This window comes from Canis lupus, chromosome 23 (assembly GCF_048164855.1).
Source record: "Canis lupus baileyi chromosome 23, mCanLup2.hap1, whole genome shotgun sequence".
NCBI classification, from domain to species: Eukaryota; Metazoa; Chordata; class Mammalia; order Carnivora; family Canidae; genus Canis; species Canis lupus.
Window position 1 is genome coordinate 29,993,707 of NC_132860.1, and position 20,869 is coordinate 30,014,575.

At 36.4% G+C, this 20,869-nt stretch overlaps 1 protein-coding gene and 1 long non-coding RNA gene across 11 annotated transcripts in view; one reads left to right on the forward strand and one right to left on the reverse strand.

The window, feature by feature from the left end:
* ACER3 (alkaline ceramidase 3) overlaps positions 1 to 20,869 on the forward strand; it is a 158,348-nt gene that overhangs the window by 121,478 nt on the left and 16,001 nt on the right. For all 10 annotated transcript variants that reach the window (XM_072794725.1, XM_072794727.1, XM_072794726.1 and 7 more), the window contains 2 exons: positions 2,971 to 3,029; positions 19,339 to 19,440. In XM_072794725.1, the coding sequence (XP_072650826.1) occupies positions 2,971 to 3,029; positions 19,339 to 19,440 (161 nt within the window). The remainder of the gene's footprint in view (positions 1 to 2,970; positions 3,030 to 19,338; positions 19,441 to 20,869) is intronic.
* The window catches only part of LOC140615039 (uncharacterized), a 56,978-nt gene that overhangs the window by 7,826 nt on the left and 28,283 nt on the right, over positions 1 to 20,869 (reverse strand). Inside the window, exon 2 of the long non-coding RNA XR_012015708.1 lies at positions 11,802 to 11,876. This is a non-coding gene — a long non-coding RNA (uncharacterized lncRNA). The remainder of the gene's footprint in view (positions 1 to 11,801; positions 11,877 to 20,869) is intronic.

Genomic DNA, 20,869 nt, shown 5'->3' on the forward strand with positions numbered 1-20,869 from the left:
CTGTTTCTATATTTTGGCTCGGGTAGATAATGCTGCTATAAACATTGAGATAAAACAAAACAAAAAACAAGAAAAAAAAAAACATTGAGATAAATGTATCCCTTCGAATTAGTATTTTTGTATTCTTGGAGTAAATATATAGTAGTGCAATTGCTGGATCATAGGGTAGTTCTATTTTTAACTTTTTGAGGAACCTTCATACCGCTGTTTTCCAGAGTGGCTGCACCAGTTTGCATGACCACCAACATTGCATGAGGGTTCCCTTTTCTCCACATCCTTGTCACAACAAGAAACCTGTTGTTTCTTGTATTGTTGATTTTAGCCATTCCGACAGATGTAAGATAATAACTCATTTGATTTGTGTTTCCCTGATGATCAGCGATGGTGAGCATCTTTTCATGTGTTCATGTGTCTGTGTCACATCTTTTCTTATGCCATCTGTATGTCTTCTGTGGAGAATAGTCTGTTGGTGTCTTCTGCACATTTTAATTGGATTATTAGTTTTTCAGATATTGAGTTTTATAAGGTTTTTTTAAAGATTTATTTATTTTAGAGTGAGAAAGAGCACAACCTGGAGGAGGGGCAAAGGGAAAGGGAGAGAAAATTTCAAGCAGTCTGTGCTGAGTGTCAAGCCCAATTTGGGGCTCAGTCTCATAACCCTGAGATCATCACCTGAACTGAAACCAAGAGTTGGACACTTAACCAAATGTGCTACCCAGGTACCCTGAGTTTTTTTAAGTTTTTTTTTTTTTTTAACGTATTTTGGATACTACCCCTCTATCATATAAACAGTCCTAAAATTTGTATGGAACTGCAAAAGGCCTGAATAGCAAAAGCAAACCTTGAAAAAGAAAAACAACTTGGAGGCATCACAATTCCAGACTTCAGGTCTGGAATGGGAGAAGATATTTGCAAATGACATATCAGATAAAGGGCTAGTATCCAAGAAAATCTATTTAAAATCTTATCAAACTCAACACCCAAAAAACAAATAATCCAGTCAAGAAGTGGGCAGAAGATATGAACAGACATTTTTTCCAAAGCAGACATACAGGTGGCCAACAGACACATGAAAAAAATGCTCAACATCTCTTGTCATCAGGGAAATCCAAATCCAAATCACTATAGATACCACCTCACACCGGTCAGAATACCTAAAATGAACAAATCAGGAAACAACAGATGTTGGCAAGGATGAAGAAAAAGCAGACTCTTCTTACACTGTTGGTGGGAATGCAAGCCAGTGCAGGCACTCTGGAAAACAGTATGGAGATTCCTCAAAAAGTGAAAAATTGAGCTTCCCTATGACCCAGCAATTGCCCTGCTAGATATTTGCCCCAAAGATACAAATGTAATGATCTGAAGGGGCACACGCACCCCAATGTTTATAGCAGCAATGTCCACAAATAACCAAACTATGGAAAGGCAGAGATGTCTAACAGATGAATGATTAAAGAGGATGTGATACACACAAACACACACACACACACACACACACACACACACATACACATACATGCAATGGAATATTAGCCATTATAAAGGATGAATACTTAACCATTTACATCAACGTGGGTGGAACTAGAGGATATTATGCTGGGCAAAATAAGTCAATCAGAGAAAGAGGTATCATTTGGTTTCACTCATATGTGAAATATAAGAAACAGCACAGAAGATCATAGGAGAAGGGAGGGAAAACTGATCGGGAAGTAATAGAGAAGGAGACAAAACATGATAGAATCTTAACTATAGGAAACAAACTGAAGGTTGCTAGAAGAGAGGTGGTTGGAGGAAGGGGTAATTGGAATGGGCGTTATGGAGGGCACATGATCTGATGAGCCCTGGGTGTTACACAACTGATGAATTATTGAACTCTACATCTGAAACTAGTGATGTATACTGTATGTTGGCTAATTGAATTTACATTTTTTAAAAAGGTGTAATAATCAAAACAGTATGATATTGGTACAAAAATAGACACATAGATCAGTGGAATGGAAGAGAAAATCTGGAAATGAACGTACAACCTTAAGGTCAATTAATCTTCAAAAAAGCAGGAAAGAATATCCAATGGGAAAAAGTCTTTTCAACAAATGGTGTTGGGGAAACTGGAGTGCCACATGCAAAAGAATGAAACTGGACCACTTTCTTACACCATACACAAAAATAAATTAAAAATAGGTTAAAGAGGGTACCCTGGCCTGGGTGGCTCAGCAGTTGAGCACCTGCCTTCAGCCCAGGGTGTGATCCTGGCGTCCCGGGATCGAGTCCCATATCGGACTCCCTGCATGGAGCCTGCTTCTCCCTCTGCCTGTGTCTCTGCCTCTCTCTCTCTCTCTCATGAATAAATAAATAAAAATCTTTAAAAAATAATATAAAATAAAAATGGGTTAAAGAGCTAAATCTGAGACTTCAAACCATAAAAATCCTAAAGAAGAACACAGTAACCTCTTTGACATCGGCAGTAGCAACTTCTTTCTAGATATGTTTCTGGAGGCAAGAAAAACAAAAGCAAAAATAGACTATTGAGACTTCATCAAAATAAGAGGCTTCATCAAAATAAAAAGCTGCACAGTGAAAGAAGCAATCAACAAAACTAGAAAGCAACCTATGGATGGGAGAAGATATTTGCAAAAATTCTGTACTTTAAAATGTAACCAAAAGGGGCAGCACAGGTGGCTCAGCAGTTAAGCCCTGCCTTCGGCCCAGGGCATGATCCTGGAGACCCGGGATCAAGGCCCATGTCTGGCTCCCTGCATGGAGCCTGCTTCTCCCTCTGCCTGTGTCTCTGCCTCTCCCTCTCATGCTCTGTGTCTCTCATGAATAAATAAATAAAATTCAATAAATAAATAAATGAAATGTAACCAAAGGTAGTAAATTTTATTGAGAGGGCTATTTTTGTAGGCAAAATATACTTCCTTTGCCAAAGAATAATGATTTTACTAACTTCATTTTTCCTTTCTTATTCAGGTTATGTATGGAATGTTGGTCTTCACATTAGTACTTCGATCTATTTATATTGTTACATGGTAAGTGATTTGGATCAACGCCATGATTTAAATTATATTCAAGCAATAAAGCTATAGCCTAAGTTGAAATAATACATAAAATACAACTCTAGCAGTAATATTGATAGAGAGCTTTAGGCCAACATTTATTGTGGTATAAGATAATGAATACTAGTTCTTTAAACAAGGTGTTAATTGGCATCCTGTAAAAACAAAAGTTCCAAAATTAATTTGAGGAAAACTATGTATGATGGCCTCCTTTTGAATATTTGTATTGTACATTAGTATATTGCCTTGAAAAATGCTATAGTAAAAATAAAAATTGTTTTTGTGTTCCTCAAACTACTGGACTCAAAACGCTTCTTACAAAACACTTTTTAAGGAATATTGTTAATGTCACAAAGAATCAGTACTCCAGAGAGATGATTTAGGAAATAGTTACAATCTTTATAGAGTTTATGAAGATTAAATATAAATATTCATGTGAGTACCTTCCACGTGACCTGGCCACATAGCATGTGCTCAATAAATAAATAACATGATTTATTGATTTATTCTTTTTTCTTTTTTTAATTAAGCGTTTTATTTTGAAGTAATTATAGAAGCACATGCATTATAAAATAATAGAAATCTCCTGTACCCTTTACCAGTTTTCTCCAATGATGTCTTGCAAAACTATAGTACAATATTAAAACCAGGATTTAACATTGGCAGTCAAGATACAGAATAATTCCCTCACCACAAGGATCCCTGTGTTGTCCTTTTAAAGCCATACCCACTTCTTTCCTACCCCATCCTTTCACCAGCTATCCTTAACCCCTGCCTGGCATTCACTGATCTTTCCTTCATTTCTATAATTTTTTTAATTTCAAAAATATTATGTAAATGGAATCATACAGTATATATAACCTTTGGGATTGGCCTTTTGCACTCAGCATAATTTACTGGAGATAAGTACAAGTTGTTGAATGTGTCAGTGGTTCAACCCTTTCAATTGCTGAGTAGTATTCCATGGTATGGATGCATAACCATTGACCTGTTAAATGACATCTGAATTGTTTCTAGTTTTTGACTATAAGGAATAAAGTTGCTATGAACATTTGTTTATAGGTTTCTGTGTGAATATAAATGTTCCAGTCTCTGGAATAAATACTCAGAGTGGAATTGCTGAATTGTATCATGGTTATATGTTTAGTTTTTCTTAGAACTCCCATGCTATTTTCCAGGGTGGGTATGACATTTTACATTTCTACCAGCAGTGTTTCAGTTAACCCAGTTTCTCTGCATTTTTGTCAATATTTCATGTTGTCACTATTTTTTATTTTAGCCATTCTTATAGGTATGCGCTGATCTCTCATTGTAGTTTTAATTTTCATTTCCCTAATGTCTTAAGATGAACATATTTTAATGTACCTATTTGCCATCTGTATATCCTCTTGGTTGAAATGTTTGTGTCTTTACCCATTTTCTGATGGTATTGTTTCTTATTTTTTAGTTGGGTTTTGAGAGTTCCTTACATATTTTTGATACTAATCCTTCATCAGACGTGTAGTTCACAAATATTTTCTTGCCCGGTCTATATACCTTGTCATCTCATACACTTCACAGAGTCTTTCACAGAGCAAAAAAGGTTTTAATTTTGATATGGTCCAGTTTATCAGTTTTCATTTTATGGATCATAGTTTTTTTTTTTAATTTTTATTTATTTATGATAGTCACAGAGAGAGAGAGAGAGAGGCAGAGACACAGGCAGAGGGAGAAGCAGGATCCATGCACCGAGAGCCCAATGTGGGACTCGATCCCGGGTCTCCAGGATCATGCCCTGGGCCAAAGGCAGGCGCTAAACCGCTGTGCCACCCAGGGATCCCTGGATCATAGTTTTGATGTCAAATAAAAGGACTCTCTCTAACCCTAGATTTTTTTCCTGTTTTTTTTTTCTAAAAGTTTTGTACAGTTGTACATTTTACATTTGAGTTCATGCTTTATTTTCAGTTAATTCTTATATATGATATAAGGCTTAGGTCAAGATCCATTTTTTTACATATAGATGTCCAGCTGCCCCAGGAGCACTGGTTGAAAAGGCTATCTGAAATTTCTCCACTGTATTGCTTTTGCTCTTTTCCCAAAAATGATTTGTAAGTATTTGTGTGGATCTATTTCTGGGTTTTTTATTTTGTTACATTCATCTGTGCGTCTGTCCCTCCACCACTGCCATACTCTCTTGATTACTCTAGCTATATAAAACAACTCTTCAAATCATGTAGACTGATTCCTCAGTTCTTTTCAAAATTGTTTTAGCTGCTTATGTTCCTTTGTCTTTCCATATCAATTTTATAATACATATTTAAATATGTCCATATTTAAAATTTTGCTGGGATTTTGATAGAAATCCATTAAACCCACATATCAATTTGCAATAAATTCACATCTTTACCATGCTGGGTCTTCCAATCTATAAATACATGTCTCTCCATTTATTTGGATCGTCTTTGATTTTGTTCATCAGCATTTTGGAGTTTCCATTTCTTGAGCAATTATAAATGGTATTTTATTTTTCAGTTTTAGTGTCTACATGTTCATTGCTATTATATAGAAATTCTTTATCTTTATCTTGTATTCTGCCATCTTGAACTCAATAGTTCTAGAAGATTTCTAGATTCCTTGAGACTTGCTGCAAATAGGGACGGTTTATATCATCCCTTCTAATGTATGTGCTTTTGGTATCCTTTTTTGCCTAACTGTCCTGTCTAGAACTTCCAGGACTATATTGAATAAGAAGGGTGAGAGTAGATACCGTGCCTTGTTTTCAGTTTCAGGGAAAATGTGTTTAGTCTTTTCACCATTGATGTAAGTGCAATGTTGGCTGTATGTTTTTTTTTTTTTTTAACATTTTATTTATTTATTCATAGAGATGCAGAGAGAGAGAGAGAGAGGCAGAGACACAGGCAGAGGGAGAAGCAGGCTCCATGCAGAGAGCCTGACGTGGGACTCGATCCAGGGTCTCCAGGATCACGCCCTGGGCTGCAGGCGGCGCTGAGCTGCTGCGCCACCGGGGCTGCCCGGCTGTATGGTTTTTAGATGTTTACCAAGTTGAGGAAGGTACTCAGTTTCACTAGATGTTTTTTTGATATCACTTGATATGATCATATTTTTCCTGCAGTCTGTGAGTATGATGGTATTACATTGATTGATTGTCCAATATTGAACCAGGTTTGTATTCTGAATGAACCTCATTGTCATGGTATAAAATTGTTTTTATATGTTGCCAAATGATAATTGCTAATATTTTGTTAATGATTTTTTACATCTGTAATTGTGAAGGATATTGGTTTATAATTATACTTTTTGTTTCACAGTTCTGGAGTCTAGAAGTCAGAAATCAAGGTGTTAGTATGGCTGTGATTCCTTTGAAACCTGTACGAGAATCCATCCTTACTTCTTAGCTTCTGGTGACTTGCTGGCAGTCTTTCCTACTCCTTGACTTTCACTTGCATAATTTTAGTCTCTGCCTATGTCATGCCATGGTGTTTTCCTTGTATTTCTGTGTCTTTACATTGTTGTTTTCTTATAAGAACACCAGACATATTGGATTAGGAGCCCACTCTACTCCAGTATAACCTCATCTTAATTCATTATATCTGCAATGACCCTATTTCCAAAAAGGTCACATTCTGAGCTACTGGGGCTTAGGACTTCAACATATCTTTTTTGAGGGGAAAAAAATTTAACCTACAGCAGTACTCTTCCCTACACCACTTAAAATACGCATTTTACATGAATTTATAATCACATCAGATAATACTATGATTTTTGCTCCACCATAAAACATAATTTAGAAACTCAAAAGGAAGGGACACCTGAGTGGCTCAGTGGTTGGGCATCTGCCTTCGGCTCAGGTTGTGATCCTGGGGTCCTGGGATTGAGTCCCACATCAGGCTCCCCACAGGGAGCCTGCTTCTCCGTCTGTGTATGTCTCTGCCTCTCTCTCTCTCTCTCTCTGTGTCTCTCATGAATAAATAAACAAAATCTTTAAAAAGAGAGAGAGAGAGAGAGAGAAAGAAAAACTCAAAAGGAAAAGAAAAATGTATTATATTTACTTGCATTTTTACTCTTTCAATTCCTCTTTCTTCCTCTCTAACATTCTAAAATTCCTTCTCTCCTCATTTCCTTTCTGTTTAGAAAACTTCTGTAGCCATTCTTTTAGGGTAGATCTGTTGGCAATATCCTCTAGTTTTTTCTTCATGTGAGAATGTATCTTGATTTTTTTCACTGGATACAGCATTCTAGGTTGACAGTTCTTCAGAACTTGAAAAATGTTGTGCAACTTTCTTCTGGCCTTCAGGTTTTCTGATGAGAGTTCCTGTCATTCAAATTGTTTTTTTTCTTATAATATAGGAAAGGTGCTGCTTCTCTCTCTCTCTTTTCAGATTTGCTCTTGTCTTTAGTTTTCACAAGTCTGTCAGTAATGTATCTTGATGTGGATTTGTTTGGGTTTAACATGTTTGAGGTTAGCTCAGCTGCTTGAATCTGTGGGTTTATAGTGTTGTGTTTTGTTTTGAGGGGAAGAGGTTTTTTGGCTAAATTTGAAAGTTTTCAGGCATTATTTCAAGTACTTTTTCAGCCCTGCTTTTCTTCTCTCCTTTCAAGACAGCAATAACATGAATGCTGTATCTTTTGTTATAGCCTCTTCTTCTTATGGCCTGATGAGGAAGGAAATCTAGACTCCCCACTCAGTCTTTGCAGCATGGTTGGGGATGAGGCTACAGTTTTTTTCTGTGGTGTTTGGCTATAGAATAGTAGTTACTTCATAAGTTTTCTGTCTTGCTAGGCTGCCTCTTCCCTGGTCATTTGGCTAGAGAGAACAGGCTTTTGTTGGGCTATATTTTTGTCTGTATCTAGTGGCATTTCTGGGTTGCTAACATCTTCAGTTCCAACTCTAGGATAAATAAGGCGAAAAGAAAATACAGAACTTATCACTGTAGTGTAATTCAGGTCCCAAAGTCTCTAACCAGTTGGCCTTTTTCTCTCCACCTTTCAGAATCTTCTTATGTTTGTTTTTATATAATGTTCAGGATTTCTAATTGCACTTATTAGGAAGAACAGAGAAAAGTGTGCCTATTTCATCTTCCCAGAAGCAGAAGTCCCTAATTTATTCTACTTCTTGTGTAGGCACCTTAGGAAAGTATAAAGAAGTGTAAGTTCTTGCCTTAAATCAAATCTAATAGATAGGATATCAATACTTTTAGAAACACAAATGACAGACCTATAAAAAAGTATATAACAGTGGAAGTCCTAGGAGATAAAACATCTTTCTTTCATCTGCCTTGCCCATAGCTTCTTTCTTATATCTTCATTTGGTGATCATTTCATTTAGTGTTATTCATTGTTTACCTGTCTATCTTGCCCATCTAGATTATGTTTCTTGAAGTCTTAGTTATCATGGTAACCCCTGGAACTCAGAATAGTGCTTACCAGTAAAGATATTTTTAAATCAGTTTGAAACTCTAGAACTTATTTGTTTGTTTTGGGTGGGGTTTTTGTTTTGTTTTGTTTACTATAACAAGATATATCTGAAAGTCTCTTTTATAACAAAACATCCAGAAATTGTGGATAAAGCACAACAAACATCTTTTTAAATGCATAGCTGAGCTCAAAAAAAAAAAAAAAGAAAGAAAGAAAATTCTAAAGCATCAAATGCAAAGAAGGAGCTGAAAACTAAACTGTCAAATGAACTCTGAGATCATGGACAGGTAGAAGGCACCTTGTCTTTCAGAAAAAAATGACTCTCCTGTCAATTTGTATTCACTGTTCTGCCTTTACACAGGTAGTGAATTCAAATACACATTACCTTTACTATCTGGGAAACCTCCAGGTGTAAAATTATCTTAAACTGACCCAACATTCCTAAAGCCCCAGTATATCTGAAAGAAACAAAAGTAAATTATCTTTAAAGAAATGTAGTTTCATGTAGGTCCCTTAGGATTTCTGCAGATTGGATGGAGATCCAACAAATGTACACAATCAGAAGAGGAAATAAGCTGCCATAAGTAAAAGTCAGGAGAAACACAAATCAATAAAAATAAAACCCCCCAAATCAGATGCTGAAATATAAAGTAACTTTTTAGAAAATATTTAATGAAAAAATGAAAACATGACCAAGGAACAGAAGATTATCAAAAGTGAAATTGCATATTTGAAAAAGAATCCGCTTCTAACATTAAAAAATATGTATTGAAATAAAAAACTCAATGGATAAGATAAAAAAGTAGGTTAGACACAGATGAAGAGAGAATTAATTAAATTGAAAGGCAAGTCTAAAGAAATAAGCCAGAAAGCATTACAGAGAAACAACGCTTCTTATTGCAGTTCCAAGGGAAAGAATAGCAAAAATTAGGACAGAATAGATATTCAAAGAGATAGTAGGTACAAATTTTCCTATAATGTAGATGCTGGAAAGCTAAAAGCTGTATTTCCCTTATTTCTTTTATGGGTAATTTTCCAGATATATTCAGGTTCTGCCAATCACATGTGTTCACATAAGATTGAATTCAGAACCAAGTTAAGTGGGGGAGAGAAGTGGTAGTATGTAAGGTATCCATTTACTGGTGTGAATCTAGGGTGCGCATCATGGCTTTGGAATCAGGTGTGATGATAGCTTCCTGGTCTATGAATTATAGCTAAGGTTACAGTATGATGCTGAGTGTAACATTTGGTCCAGAGGCTTCCCAATTCTACAGCTTCCTAAGTGGGAAAAGGAAAAGTTCCTTTGGCAAGATAATTTTGTGCTAGTGTTCATTCCTAGAGAGTCTAATCCTTGCTCATTCATCATTTCGGTTGGAATTGAATATTAAACTCTTTTCTGCTCTCAATAGAGATATTATCTGCAGTTGAATTCTAAGTGTTACCTGTAGAAAAAACATACTGAAATTGCTGAACTCCAAAGACAGAGTTCTTAAGACACCCAAAGATAAAAGACATATTACCAACAAAGGAATAGTTAACAGCAGACATGTCAACAGCAACAATGGAAGCCAAAACACAGTAGACTATTATCTTCAAAATGCTGAGAGAAATTAGCCATCAACTTAGAATTGTGTACCCACAATTCTAAAGATAGGAACTATATAACTAAGATTATTCTCTTGTATCTCACATGTTATTTAAGATCCTTTTTATTTGGGAAGAAGGTACAGACAGTGATCAATTTTAGATTTTACATGTGTATTTTTGATAACCATTAAACCAGTAATTGATTTTGTAGTGACTTCCAAAAACATGAGGGAGTAAACAGAATTACAGAAACTGAATCTAAAAGATATTAGGAAAAGGAGTTAAAAGGGAAGCAGAGAGAAATCAGAACAAATACAAAGCAGAAAACAAAGGGATAGAAATTATTCAAAATATATCAATAATCACAGTAAATATAAATGGACAAAACTAAGGAATTAAAAACAAAGGCTCTCAAGCAAGGAAAGGAAATCCAACAATGTGTTATTCATAAGAAGTGTGATTAAAACATAAATACACAGTACATTCATTGTACACCCACCATGAAACATAGCGGGCAGCTCTGGTGGCCCAGTGGTTTAGTGCCACCTTCAGCCCAGGGCGTGATCCTGGAGACCTAGGATCGAGTCCCACATCAGGCTCCCTGCATGGGGCCTGCTTCTCCCTCTGCCTGTGTCTCTGCCTCTGTGTGTGTGTGTGTGTGTGTGTGTCTCATGAATAAATAAATAAAATCTTTTTAAAAATTTAAAAAAAAGAAACATAGCTTAAAAGTTGCATCTCTTTTCTCAACAGGTACCAGTTATGAATAGGAATGAACTAGAAGCCAAAATGCAAAACCAAAAATGAAGCAGCTATGTTAGTTAGTAATTTCAAGTTTAAACTATAACTAAACATTGTGGCTCATATATATTATTTTATATTGTGCTTTACCCATTACTGATGGTTTGGACTTTGATAAAAGAAATTCCATAGTTTTTTATATCATAAAATGAGAATATTTCAACAGTGTACTATAGAAAGCAATATACTAATTGAAATGAATGCTTGTATATATTAAGTTATAGCCTTGGGACACCTGGGTGGCTCAGCAGTTGGGCGTCTGCCTTCAGCTTAGGGTGTGATCCAGGGTCCAGGGATTGAGTCCTGCATGAGGCTTCCCACGAGGAACTTGCTTCTCCCTCTGCCTGTGTCTCTGCTCTCTCTGTGTCTCTCATGAATAAATAAATAAAATCTTAATATATATATATATATATATATATATATATATATATAGTCTTAAACCTTTCTCTCTAATGCCTTATCTGTCAAATGATTAAAACTTTCTTTTTTTTTTTAAGAGTTTATTTGATAGAGTAAGTGGAGAGAGGCAGAGGGAGAAGCAGGCTCCCCGTGAGCAGGGAGCCCAGTGTGGGGCTCCATCCCAGGACTGTGGGATCATGACCTGAGCTGAAGGCAGATGCTCAACCACTGAGCCACCCAGGTGCCCCTGATTAAAACTTTCAAAAGCATAGTATTATAGTCAGCATGCTGGACCAAGAAACACTAATAAAGCAGTTAGAGCAAGTATCGATAGTGTCAGTGTTTAACAGTCTGTATTTAGCTGTGTTTATGCTACAGAAGAGCAATGTTAGTTGCATTCTAGCAAGTTAGTACTGCTGCCTTTTGAAACTCGAAAGAGGAAAACAGGACTTAATTAACTAAATGCACGTTTCTTTAAGTTACTGCTATTATCCTTAACTTGGATGCATAGCCATGCAGATTTATGTGGCTATTATTTTCACTTACTTTGCATTACTTTAACAGCTTGAGTGGAGAGCCAGACATTCTCTCTTCACCTGACTAGCAAAGGCCATTTAACTGCTGTAGGAAAAAACAAAAAACCATTTTGTGTGAAAATTAGTGACAATTGGCACTTAAGATCAGAAAAGAGTTGTTTATACTTGATGCCATAAAATGCTGTCTGCCCAAAGCTCTGAAAGACTTAAGATAGAAAGTAATACTTACTACAATACTACGGAGTTCTCATAGAATTATTACATTTGATAATAAAACCCACCTGATAAGTCTCAAAAAACCCACATAAATACATAATAATTTTATTTTTTTTATTTTTATTTATTTATGATAGTCACACAGAGAGAGAGAGAGAGAGAGAGAGAGGCAGAGACACAGGCAGAGGGAGAAGCAGGTTCCATGCACCGGGAGCCCGACGTGGGATTCGATCCCGGGTCTCCAGGATCGCGCCCTGGGCCAAAGACAGGCGCTAAACCGCTGCGCCACCCAGGGATCCCAATACATAATAATTTTAAAAGAAAAGGATATAAAAACAGTATGTGCCACACAAATACTGACTAAAAGAAAGTTGGACTAGCCATTTTAATAACAACAAAAAAATTTAAGGCATTATTTAAAACAAATGTGTTCGCCAGGTCATTTTTAAGAGATTTGATTTACCAGGGGATAAAAGGCAATTCTAAACCTTGTATGGAAAATTTTAAGCAAAAATTGACAGAATTACAAACAAAAGTATATCAGTGCTCCATCATGCTGAGATTTTAATGCAGTAATTATATGAACAAGGATATAGACAAAATTTGAATAATATAATAACAAATTGATTTAATATATTTAAGTTAAAGGATGCTTGGTCTTCTCAAGCATGCATGGAGTAGTTATTAAGTCTACCAGACATTATGTTTAAAGCAAGGTTCAAAAACTTTAAAGCATAACATGTTCTCTGACTATAGTACAATTAGCTAAAACAGGATTAGTCAAAACAGTCCATATAGTTGGAAACTTAAAACCACACTTGGAAATACAAGTAAAGAAAAAAGAAAGAAAGAAATCAAAGTAGAAATAATATAATACTTATAATCAGTGAAAGTACTAAGTACTACAAATCCAGTACTACTACAAAGTACTGGTTCTTAGAGGGAAATGTAGCCTTAGATATTTACATTAGAAGTAGAGAAGCTAAAGAATAATGAACTAAGCATACAACTTCAGTAATTTGAAAACAGATCAGTAGAATCAATCCACACAGAAATGAAGAATGCAACTACTAAAGGGCAGAAATTAATGAAAACAGATGTAATACTGAAGATCAACATCTTCAATCTAATTTTGCTCCCTTCTGAAACCCTACTAAGACTCCAACAAAGGAATTTATTTATAAAGCGTAAACCCACAAGAAGACTCAATAAATTTTAGTGATAGATGGATTAGTGCTCACCCAAGAAAGCCAGATTTTAAACAAAGAACCTCCAGTTTACATCAGAATTTTCTCAAGTATTGAGTATCAAGCATTAGCAGCAACAGAAGTTTGGAAATGCAGTTGGAAGAGGGGTCTTAAAGAAGACTGGTTAAAGGTCTTAAGAAGCTATTAAATGCTTACATATTCTCACCTACTCCATACCACTGAACAACTGCAGGAACCTGTAGGTTTACACTCTGGTAAGAGTGAACAATGTCTCTAGATTGGGTTTTGCCAGACACAACTGAGCATGTGAATACTGTGATGAAATCAGACATTGGGTGACCTTATGCATTTTGAATGTTGAATGTAAAAACCTCTAAGGAGAAAATTGAGAGAATCTTCTTTTAGGGAATATGAGAAGCCTAAAAGACCTAAAGATACTGATTTGGGAGTTCCCTAACAATTGGCCTAGCAAAATAACTCTACAATGAAGGTTACTAGTGTTAGGGCCTCAATCCATATGCTTAGAGCAAGTGGTCACCTTTAATGAGGAGAGAGTGCCAGACATGATGAATGCATTCAATATGAAAGATAGAGGCCAAAACAAGGGAAGAAAGCTTAGAAGAAACAGCTTATGAATGAAGAAGAAAACTTCAAAAATAACAAAACAATAAATATTACTAATCCATTCATATTCCTAGAAATATACTATATCTATGAATCAAGAGTATGATGCAATAAAAAAAAAAGGTTAGAGAATCCCTTCCCCCCACCAAAAGGTACTAAAGATATGATAAAATGAAAAACTGAAGTGAAGGATTTGAAATGTACAGTTAAAGAAGCCACTGAAATTCCTTCTTCTGAACACACATTGGGATTGCATTATGGTCCATCATCCCCCATCCACCAGTAAGAGTCTACCACAGTGCAGAAAAGGCACTAAGTCCATGGTATGGTCCAGAGTAAACAAGACAGCACAAGGCCTCAGGACCCTTGGGACCACTAATCACCACTGCTATGGAGAAGTCTCTGAGCTTCACAGCAGAAAAGGCAGAAGCAAAGACAGGCACACACGCGTGCACACACACACACACACACACATATCCCTGAATGCCATCAGGGTATTACAAAAGAAATGGAGAAGAGACTCAATAGAAATATTACTGGGCCAGATATAAGAACCAACATAAAAAAAGGAGAAGGGACAATGCAGATGAAATGGAAGGGAAGGAATCATTACCAAAATTATTTAAGAAAATACCCTATAATTGAAAGACAAAAACTATTACATTGAAAGAACCCACTGGCTATTCAACACAATGGGTGGAAATAGACCCGTGCCAGTTTCAGAATTCTTGACGAGGATTCCATAAGTTTGTAGAATTAGAAGGTAGATATACATAAAAAGGATGAGGTTTGAGGCTTATCAAAACAAAATTGTGGCAGCTAGAATTACAGAATTTTAATCTAGAATCCTATAGCTAGCCAAACTGCCAACTCATATATTTGAGTTCTCACAAAAACTTATAGCCCATGAACTATTACTCAGAAACCTACTGAGGGATGTATTTGATCATAATGAGAGAGTAAACTTAAAAAAGGGAAGGCATGAGGAAATCCAGCGTCAAAAGAGGTGAAGACAGTTCTCAAGGTGAAGAGGAAGGGAAGGGATTTCTCAGATGATAGCCATGCACTACTCAGGAAAGCAGTCCAGAATGAAGCAATGTGACTTCCAACACACAGATATGTTGAAGGTCTTCTGTATTATACATTCACATAACTGATAATAACGCGTAGTCTAGTCTGCCCCCAGAGTCTTGTCTGTACTTAGCTTGTAGGGAACATTTGCTGATAAAATTCTTGCTCTCTTCTGTGTACCCTGCTGCCTGGATAACCAAAGACATTCATTTCACCTTACAGAAGAATTTTGCTTTGAACTGCTGAGAGCTGAAGATTGGCCCTGGTAAGTAAGTTTAGAAGCAGAAAATAGAGAGTACCGTACCCCCACTCATCATCTTCTGTCACTTCTCAGCATCTGGCCCACCCTACAACCTTGCCAGATGACTTCACTGTGTTGAGCCCTGTGTTTCCTGGAACTCATTCTTGCCTCTCCTAAGTGGGGTTATGATAAGCTCTGAAAAGCTGCAGACAGACTATGACTCTCGTAAGCTAATCCTCTCTGAGAACCTTCATCAAACAGTGGCAATAATGCTTTTTCCACACACAGCCAGGTTTGTGCTTTCCTGATGGTTTTTAGATTGTCTTTTTCATTCATGTATATAGAAATACTTATAGTTAAAATATTTGAGAAAATCCATTCTTGTCATTCACCATATTAAAAAACAAAGGAGAAAAAGTACATGAAGATAGTAGATTTAGAAAAAGCATTCTATAAAATTCAACAGCTATTTATAAACTAAAAACAAAATAAAATGCTTTGCAAATTAGTAATAGAAGGGAACTTTTTAATGTAAACTCTACAGTATTTAACACATGTAGTCATGAAATGTTTAAAAAATTATCTTTAAAATGAATAAAATAAAAATATATATTATCATCATTTCTATTCAAGATTATACTAGTTGAAGGCATATCCATTATAGTATTTGCAAATCACATATACGTAAAACGTCATAGGACATGTACCAGAAAACCACTAGAAGCAGTAAGTTGGAATTCAGCAAGTTCATGAAATTCAGGTGATATTCAGAAATCATATTTCTGTACATTAGCAGTGAACAATTTAAATTTCAAAAGTACAATTTCTAGGAGCACCAAAAAACATCAGATTAAAGATTACATTTAGCAACTGTATGTAAGACCTGCATTTGGAAAACTATGTTGGACAGTTTTTTTGCTGAGAGAAAGAAGACCTAAATCAATGGATAGATGTACCATTTTCGTGGATTAGAAAACTCAATATTGTTAAGATGTCAGTTCTCCCCAACTGACCTATATGTATGTTTAACTCAATCACACTCAAAATCTCTGCAGATTTTTTGGTAAAAATTGAGAAACTGATTCTGAAATTTACAGGGGAATGCAAAGGATCCAGAAGAACTAAAACAGTTTTTAAAAAGAATGATGGGGGCATGTGGGTGGCTCAATCAGTTAGGTGTCTGCCTTTGGCTTAGGTCATGATCCTGGGTCTTGGGCATCAGGCTCCTGCTCAGTGGGGAGCCTGCTTCTCCCTCTCCGTCTGCCCCTCTCCCCAGCTCATGTGTGCATGCATGCTTGCACTCTCTTTTTCTCTTTCTCTCTCCCTCCCTCTCTCCCTATCTCAAATAAATAAATCTTTAAAAAAATGACAAAGTTAGAGGACTTACACTCCTTGATATGCTCTGTGCTACACTAATCAAGACAATGTGGTATTAGTGGTAAGAGTGAATTATAGATCAATAAAACATCCAAAAGTAGACCACTCATCCATACTGAACTGATGTTAAGTAAACATTTTCAAAGGTAATTGTGTGGGGGAAAGGATATTCTTTTCAGTAAATTATGCTGAGACAACTAGATATTCTTATTTTTAAAATGAACTTAACGGGGCAGCCCGGGTGGTTCAGCAGTTTTTTTTTTCAGCCCAGGGCATGATCCTGGAGACCTGGGATTGAGTCCCACATCGGGCATACTGCATGCAGCCTGCTTCTCCCTCTACCTGTGTGTCTGCCTCTCTCTCTGTGTCTCTCATGAATAAATAAAATCTTTAAAAAAAAACACTAAATAAAAATAAAATGAACTTAAGGGACACCTGGGTGGCTCAGTGGTTGAGCATCTGCCTTTGACTCAGGTCTTGATCCTGGGGTCTGGGATCGAACCCCACATTGGGCTCCTGCGGAGAGTCTGCTTCTCCCTCTGCCTGTGTCTCTGCCTCTTTCTCTGTCTCTCATGAAAAATAAATAAAATCTTTGAAAAAAATAAAAAATAAAATGAACTTAAACTCATGCCATTATAAAATTTAATGCCATTACAAAGATTATGAGAATTGAATCATCCCTAAATATAAAGGCTAAAATTACAAAACTTTTAGAGGAAACTATAGAAGTCTTTGCAGCCTTTGGTTAGGCAAAGTTATTAAATAGGATACAAAAAATACAAACTATAGTGAAAAATTGATGAATTAAACTTTATCAAAATAACAAATTTTTGTTCTTCAAAAGACATTGTTAAAGTGAAAGCCAAATCACAGGCTTGGAGAAAATACAAGTATATATCCAGCAAAGGACTTAAATGTTTAGGATAGAAGCACCTGGGTGTGTCAGTGGTTGAGCGTCTGCCTTTGGCTCAGATCGTGATCCTGGGGTCCTGGGATCAAGTCTCATCAGGTTCCCCATAGGAAGCCTGCTTCTCCCTCTGCCTATGTTTCTACTTCTCTCTGTGTGTCTCTCATGAATAGATAAGATAAAATCTTTTAAAAAATTAATGTTTAGGGATCCCTGGGTGGCGCAGCGGTTTGGCGCCTGCCTTTGGCCCAGGGCGCGATCCTGGAGACCCGGGATCGAATCCCACGTCGGGCTTCTGGTGCATGAAGCCTGCTTCTCCCTCTGCCTATGTCTCTGCCTCTCTCTCTCTCTTTCTCTATGACTATCATAAATAAATAAAAATTAAAAAAAAAATTAATGTTTAGAATATGCAAAGAACTCTTACAACTTAATAAGAAGGCAAACAACCTTTTTAAACAGGCAAAGAGTGAACAAACACTATCAAAGAAGATACATGGATGGCAAATAGCACATGAGAAGATATTCTATAACAGTCATTAGAGAAATGCATATTAAAACCACAATGAGGGATCCCTGGGTGGCGCAGCGGTTTAGCGCCTGCCTTTGGCCCAGGGCGCGATCCTGGAGACCCGGGATTGAATCCCACGTCGGGCTCCCGGTGCATGAAGCCTGCTTCTCCATCAGCCTATGTCTCTGCCTCTCTCTCTCTCTCTCTCTCTCTCTCTCTCTCTCTCTATCATAAATAAATAAAAATTTAAAAAAATTAAAAAAAATAAAACCACAATGAGATCACTAACATGAGGAACAACTAAAATGAAAACAAAACAAACAAAACAAAAGCCTATGTTATACCAAGTGTTGGTGAGGATATAAAACAAAAAACACTCATAGAGGGGTACCTGGGTGGCTCCATTGGTTAAGCATCTTTGGCTCAGGTCATGATCTCCAGGTCCTAGGATCAAGCCCCAAGTTGGGCTCCCTGCTCATTGGGGAGCCGGCTTCTCCCTCTCCCTCTGCCCTTCCTTCCCCTACCCCTCATAATCTTATCAGTGTTCATAGGTGTTTTGTTATCAAAAAAATCTGGAAACAACATAAATATCTACCAACATTTGGACAGATAAACAAATTGTGGTATATCCATATAATGGAATACTACTCAGCAATTAAAGGAAATGAAGTATCAGTACACATAACAACATGGATGAATTTTAAAGTAATTATGCCAAGTGAAGGAAGCCATACCATGAAGAGGATATGTTGTGTTACTCCATTTATATAACATTCTAAAAAATGCAAACTAAGCTTTTGGAGATGATGGATATGTTTATTATCTTGATTGTAGTGTTTCATGGATATATACAAATGTACTGATCAGATATACACTTGAAATATATCCAGTTTAAGGCAATGATACCACATTGAAGCTATAAGAATATATAAACTAATGTTCTTGTTTTGAGTAACTCACCAAGCTTCAGTTTTCTCATTAGTGAAGTGTAAAGAATAATAGGTATTATTTAGGGTTTATTTGAAGATTTTATTCATTTGCTTGTGTATCTAATTGACTGTGGTGCCTGCCTAACACAGAGCAGGTGATTCAGTCAATGTTAATTCCGTTCCAGCACTCCCCTCCCTCTTCCAGGGAACTGATAAAGTTATTGAGGACCTTCAGATTACTTTCTTAAAACACTTAACCAAAGTCTTAATGGCATATTCTTTCTCATTTTTAATGGCTAAATGTAATAGGCAAATGTATTAGAGATTTTTTTATTGAGAATTTAATAAATAGGTTTGCTTTTAATACTAACGAAAACCTTTCCTTCTCGTGAAAGCAATAGTTTCAAGCTCTGATCATGACTTGACTTAACAAAATTTCATTTTGCTTTCCCTTTTTTTCCCACAGGGTTTATCCATGGCTCAGAGGACTTGGTTATACATCCTTGGGTATATTTTTATTGGGATTTCTATTATGGAACATAGATAACATCTTTTGTGATTCACTGAGGTAAGATATATTTTCAATCTTTGAGAAATATTTTTGGAAGCAATCTATTTAGCAGAGAATTTCATAAGCATATAGAATTAGTAGTGTCATGATGTGAATTTTTGCCATTGTTGAAGTTAAAAAGTATGTACAGCACAATAAAGTTAAATTCTGAGAATACTTGTTTAATTAACCTAAAAATTTGGACCAAAGACTATTTTGTAGTATCTGTAGGGATTTGTAGAGTTGATCAGATACTAGTTAGGCATCTGAAAGCTGCCTAATCTGCTGTGTTGAAGAAATGATTTATAAGAAGCATGTGAGATACATGTATATATTTTGTACTTTTTTTTAAAAAGATCATATTTATTCATTCATGAGAGACACAGAGAGAGAGGCAGAGACACAGGGAGAGGGAGAAGCAGGCTCCATGCAGGGAGCCCGATATGGGACTCAATCCCACGTCCCCAGGATTACGCCCTGGCCCAAAGGCAGGTGCTAAACCGCTGAGCCACCCAGGCTGCCCTAATTTTGTACTTTAATATACTTAATGTTATTTTCTAAGAAAGACATATGTTCCTTTTACCATCTGTCAGCAATTATGTATTGACTAGAATTTGAATTTGGGGTCTCTGGACTTTAGTCTGTCACAAAGATAAATATCTTTTTGGACCTCAGTTTCCATTACATGAACATGTTAAAGAGATTAAACTAGTGGGTCCTTCCAACTCAAAATTCTATGCTCTAAAGTTTTGTATAAACAGAAAAGTACTAGAGAGAGGCAATCAGCAAAATTTAGACTGTGGGAAATCTACAAGATGAATGAATGACCTGGTCTCTTCAGCATAAATTGCAGAGGGGATAGAACACAGAACAGGAATGTATAGATTAAAAAAGACTTAAGGGGAGCCTAGGTGGCTCAGTCAGTTAAGTGCCTGACTCTTGATTTGGGCTCAGGTCATGATTGCTGGGTGGTGAGATAGAGCCGCAAGTGAAGCTCTGAGTCTGCTTGGGATTTTATCACTCCCTCTCCCTCTGCCCCTCCCTCCCCCTGTGGGCATACTCTCTTTCAATAAATAAAATTTTTTTAAAAAATTAGAGACTTAACAGATACATAGTATCAACCAAATGCAATGTGTTGATTTTTTTTAATTCTGATTCAAGCAAACAAACTGCAAAAATCTTTTAAACTTATGAGAATTAAGATTTTGATCAGTAATTGAATATTTGGTGATATTAAGGGATTATTGTTAATCTTTTATATGTGAAAATGGTATGGTTATGTTTTAAAGAGTTGGGTTTTTTTTAAAGATTTATTTATTAGAGAGAGCACACAAACAAGATGGGCAGAGGGAAAGGGAGTGAGAATCTCAAGCAGACTTATGCTGAGCCCAGAGCCCAGCTTGGGGTTTGATCTTGTGACCCTGAGATCATGACCCCAAGATCATGA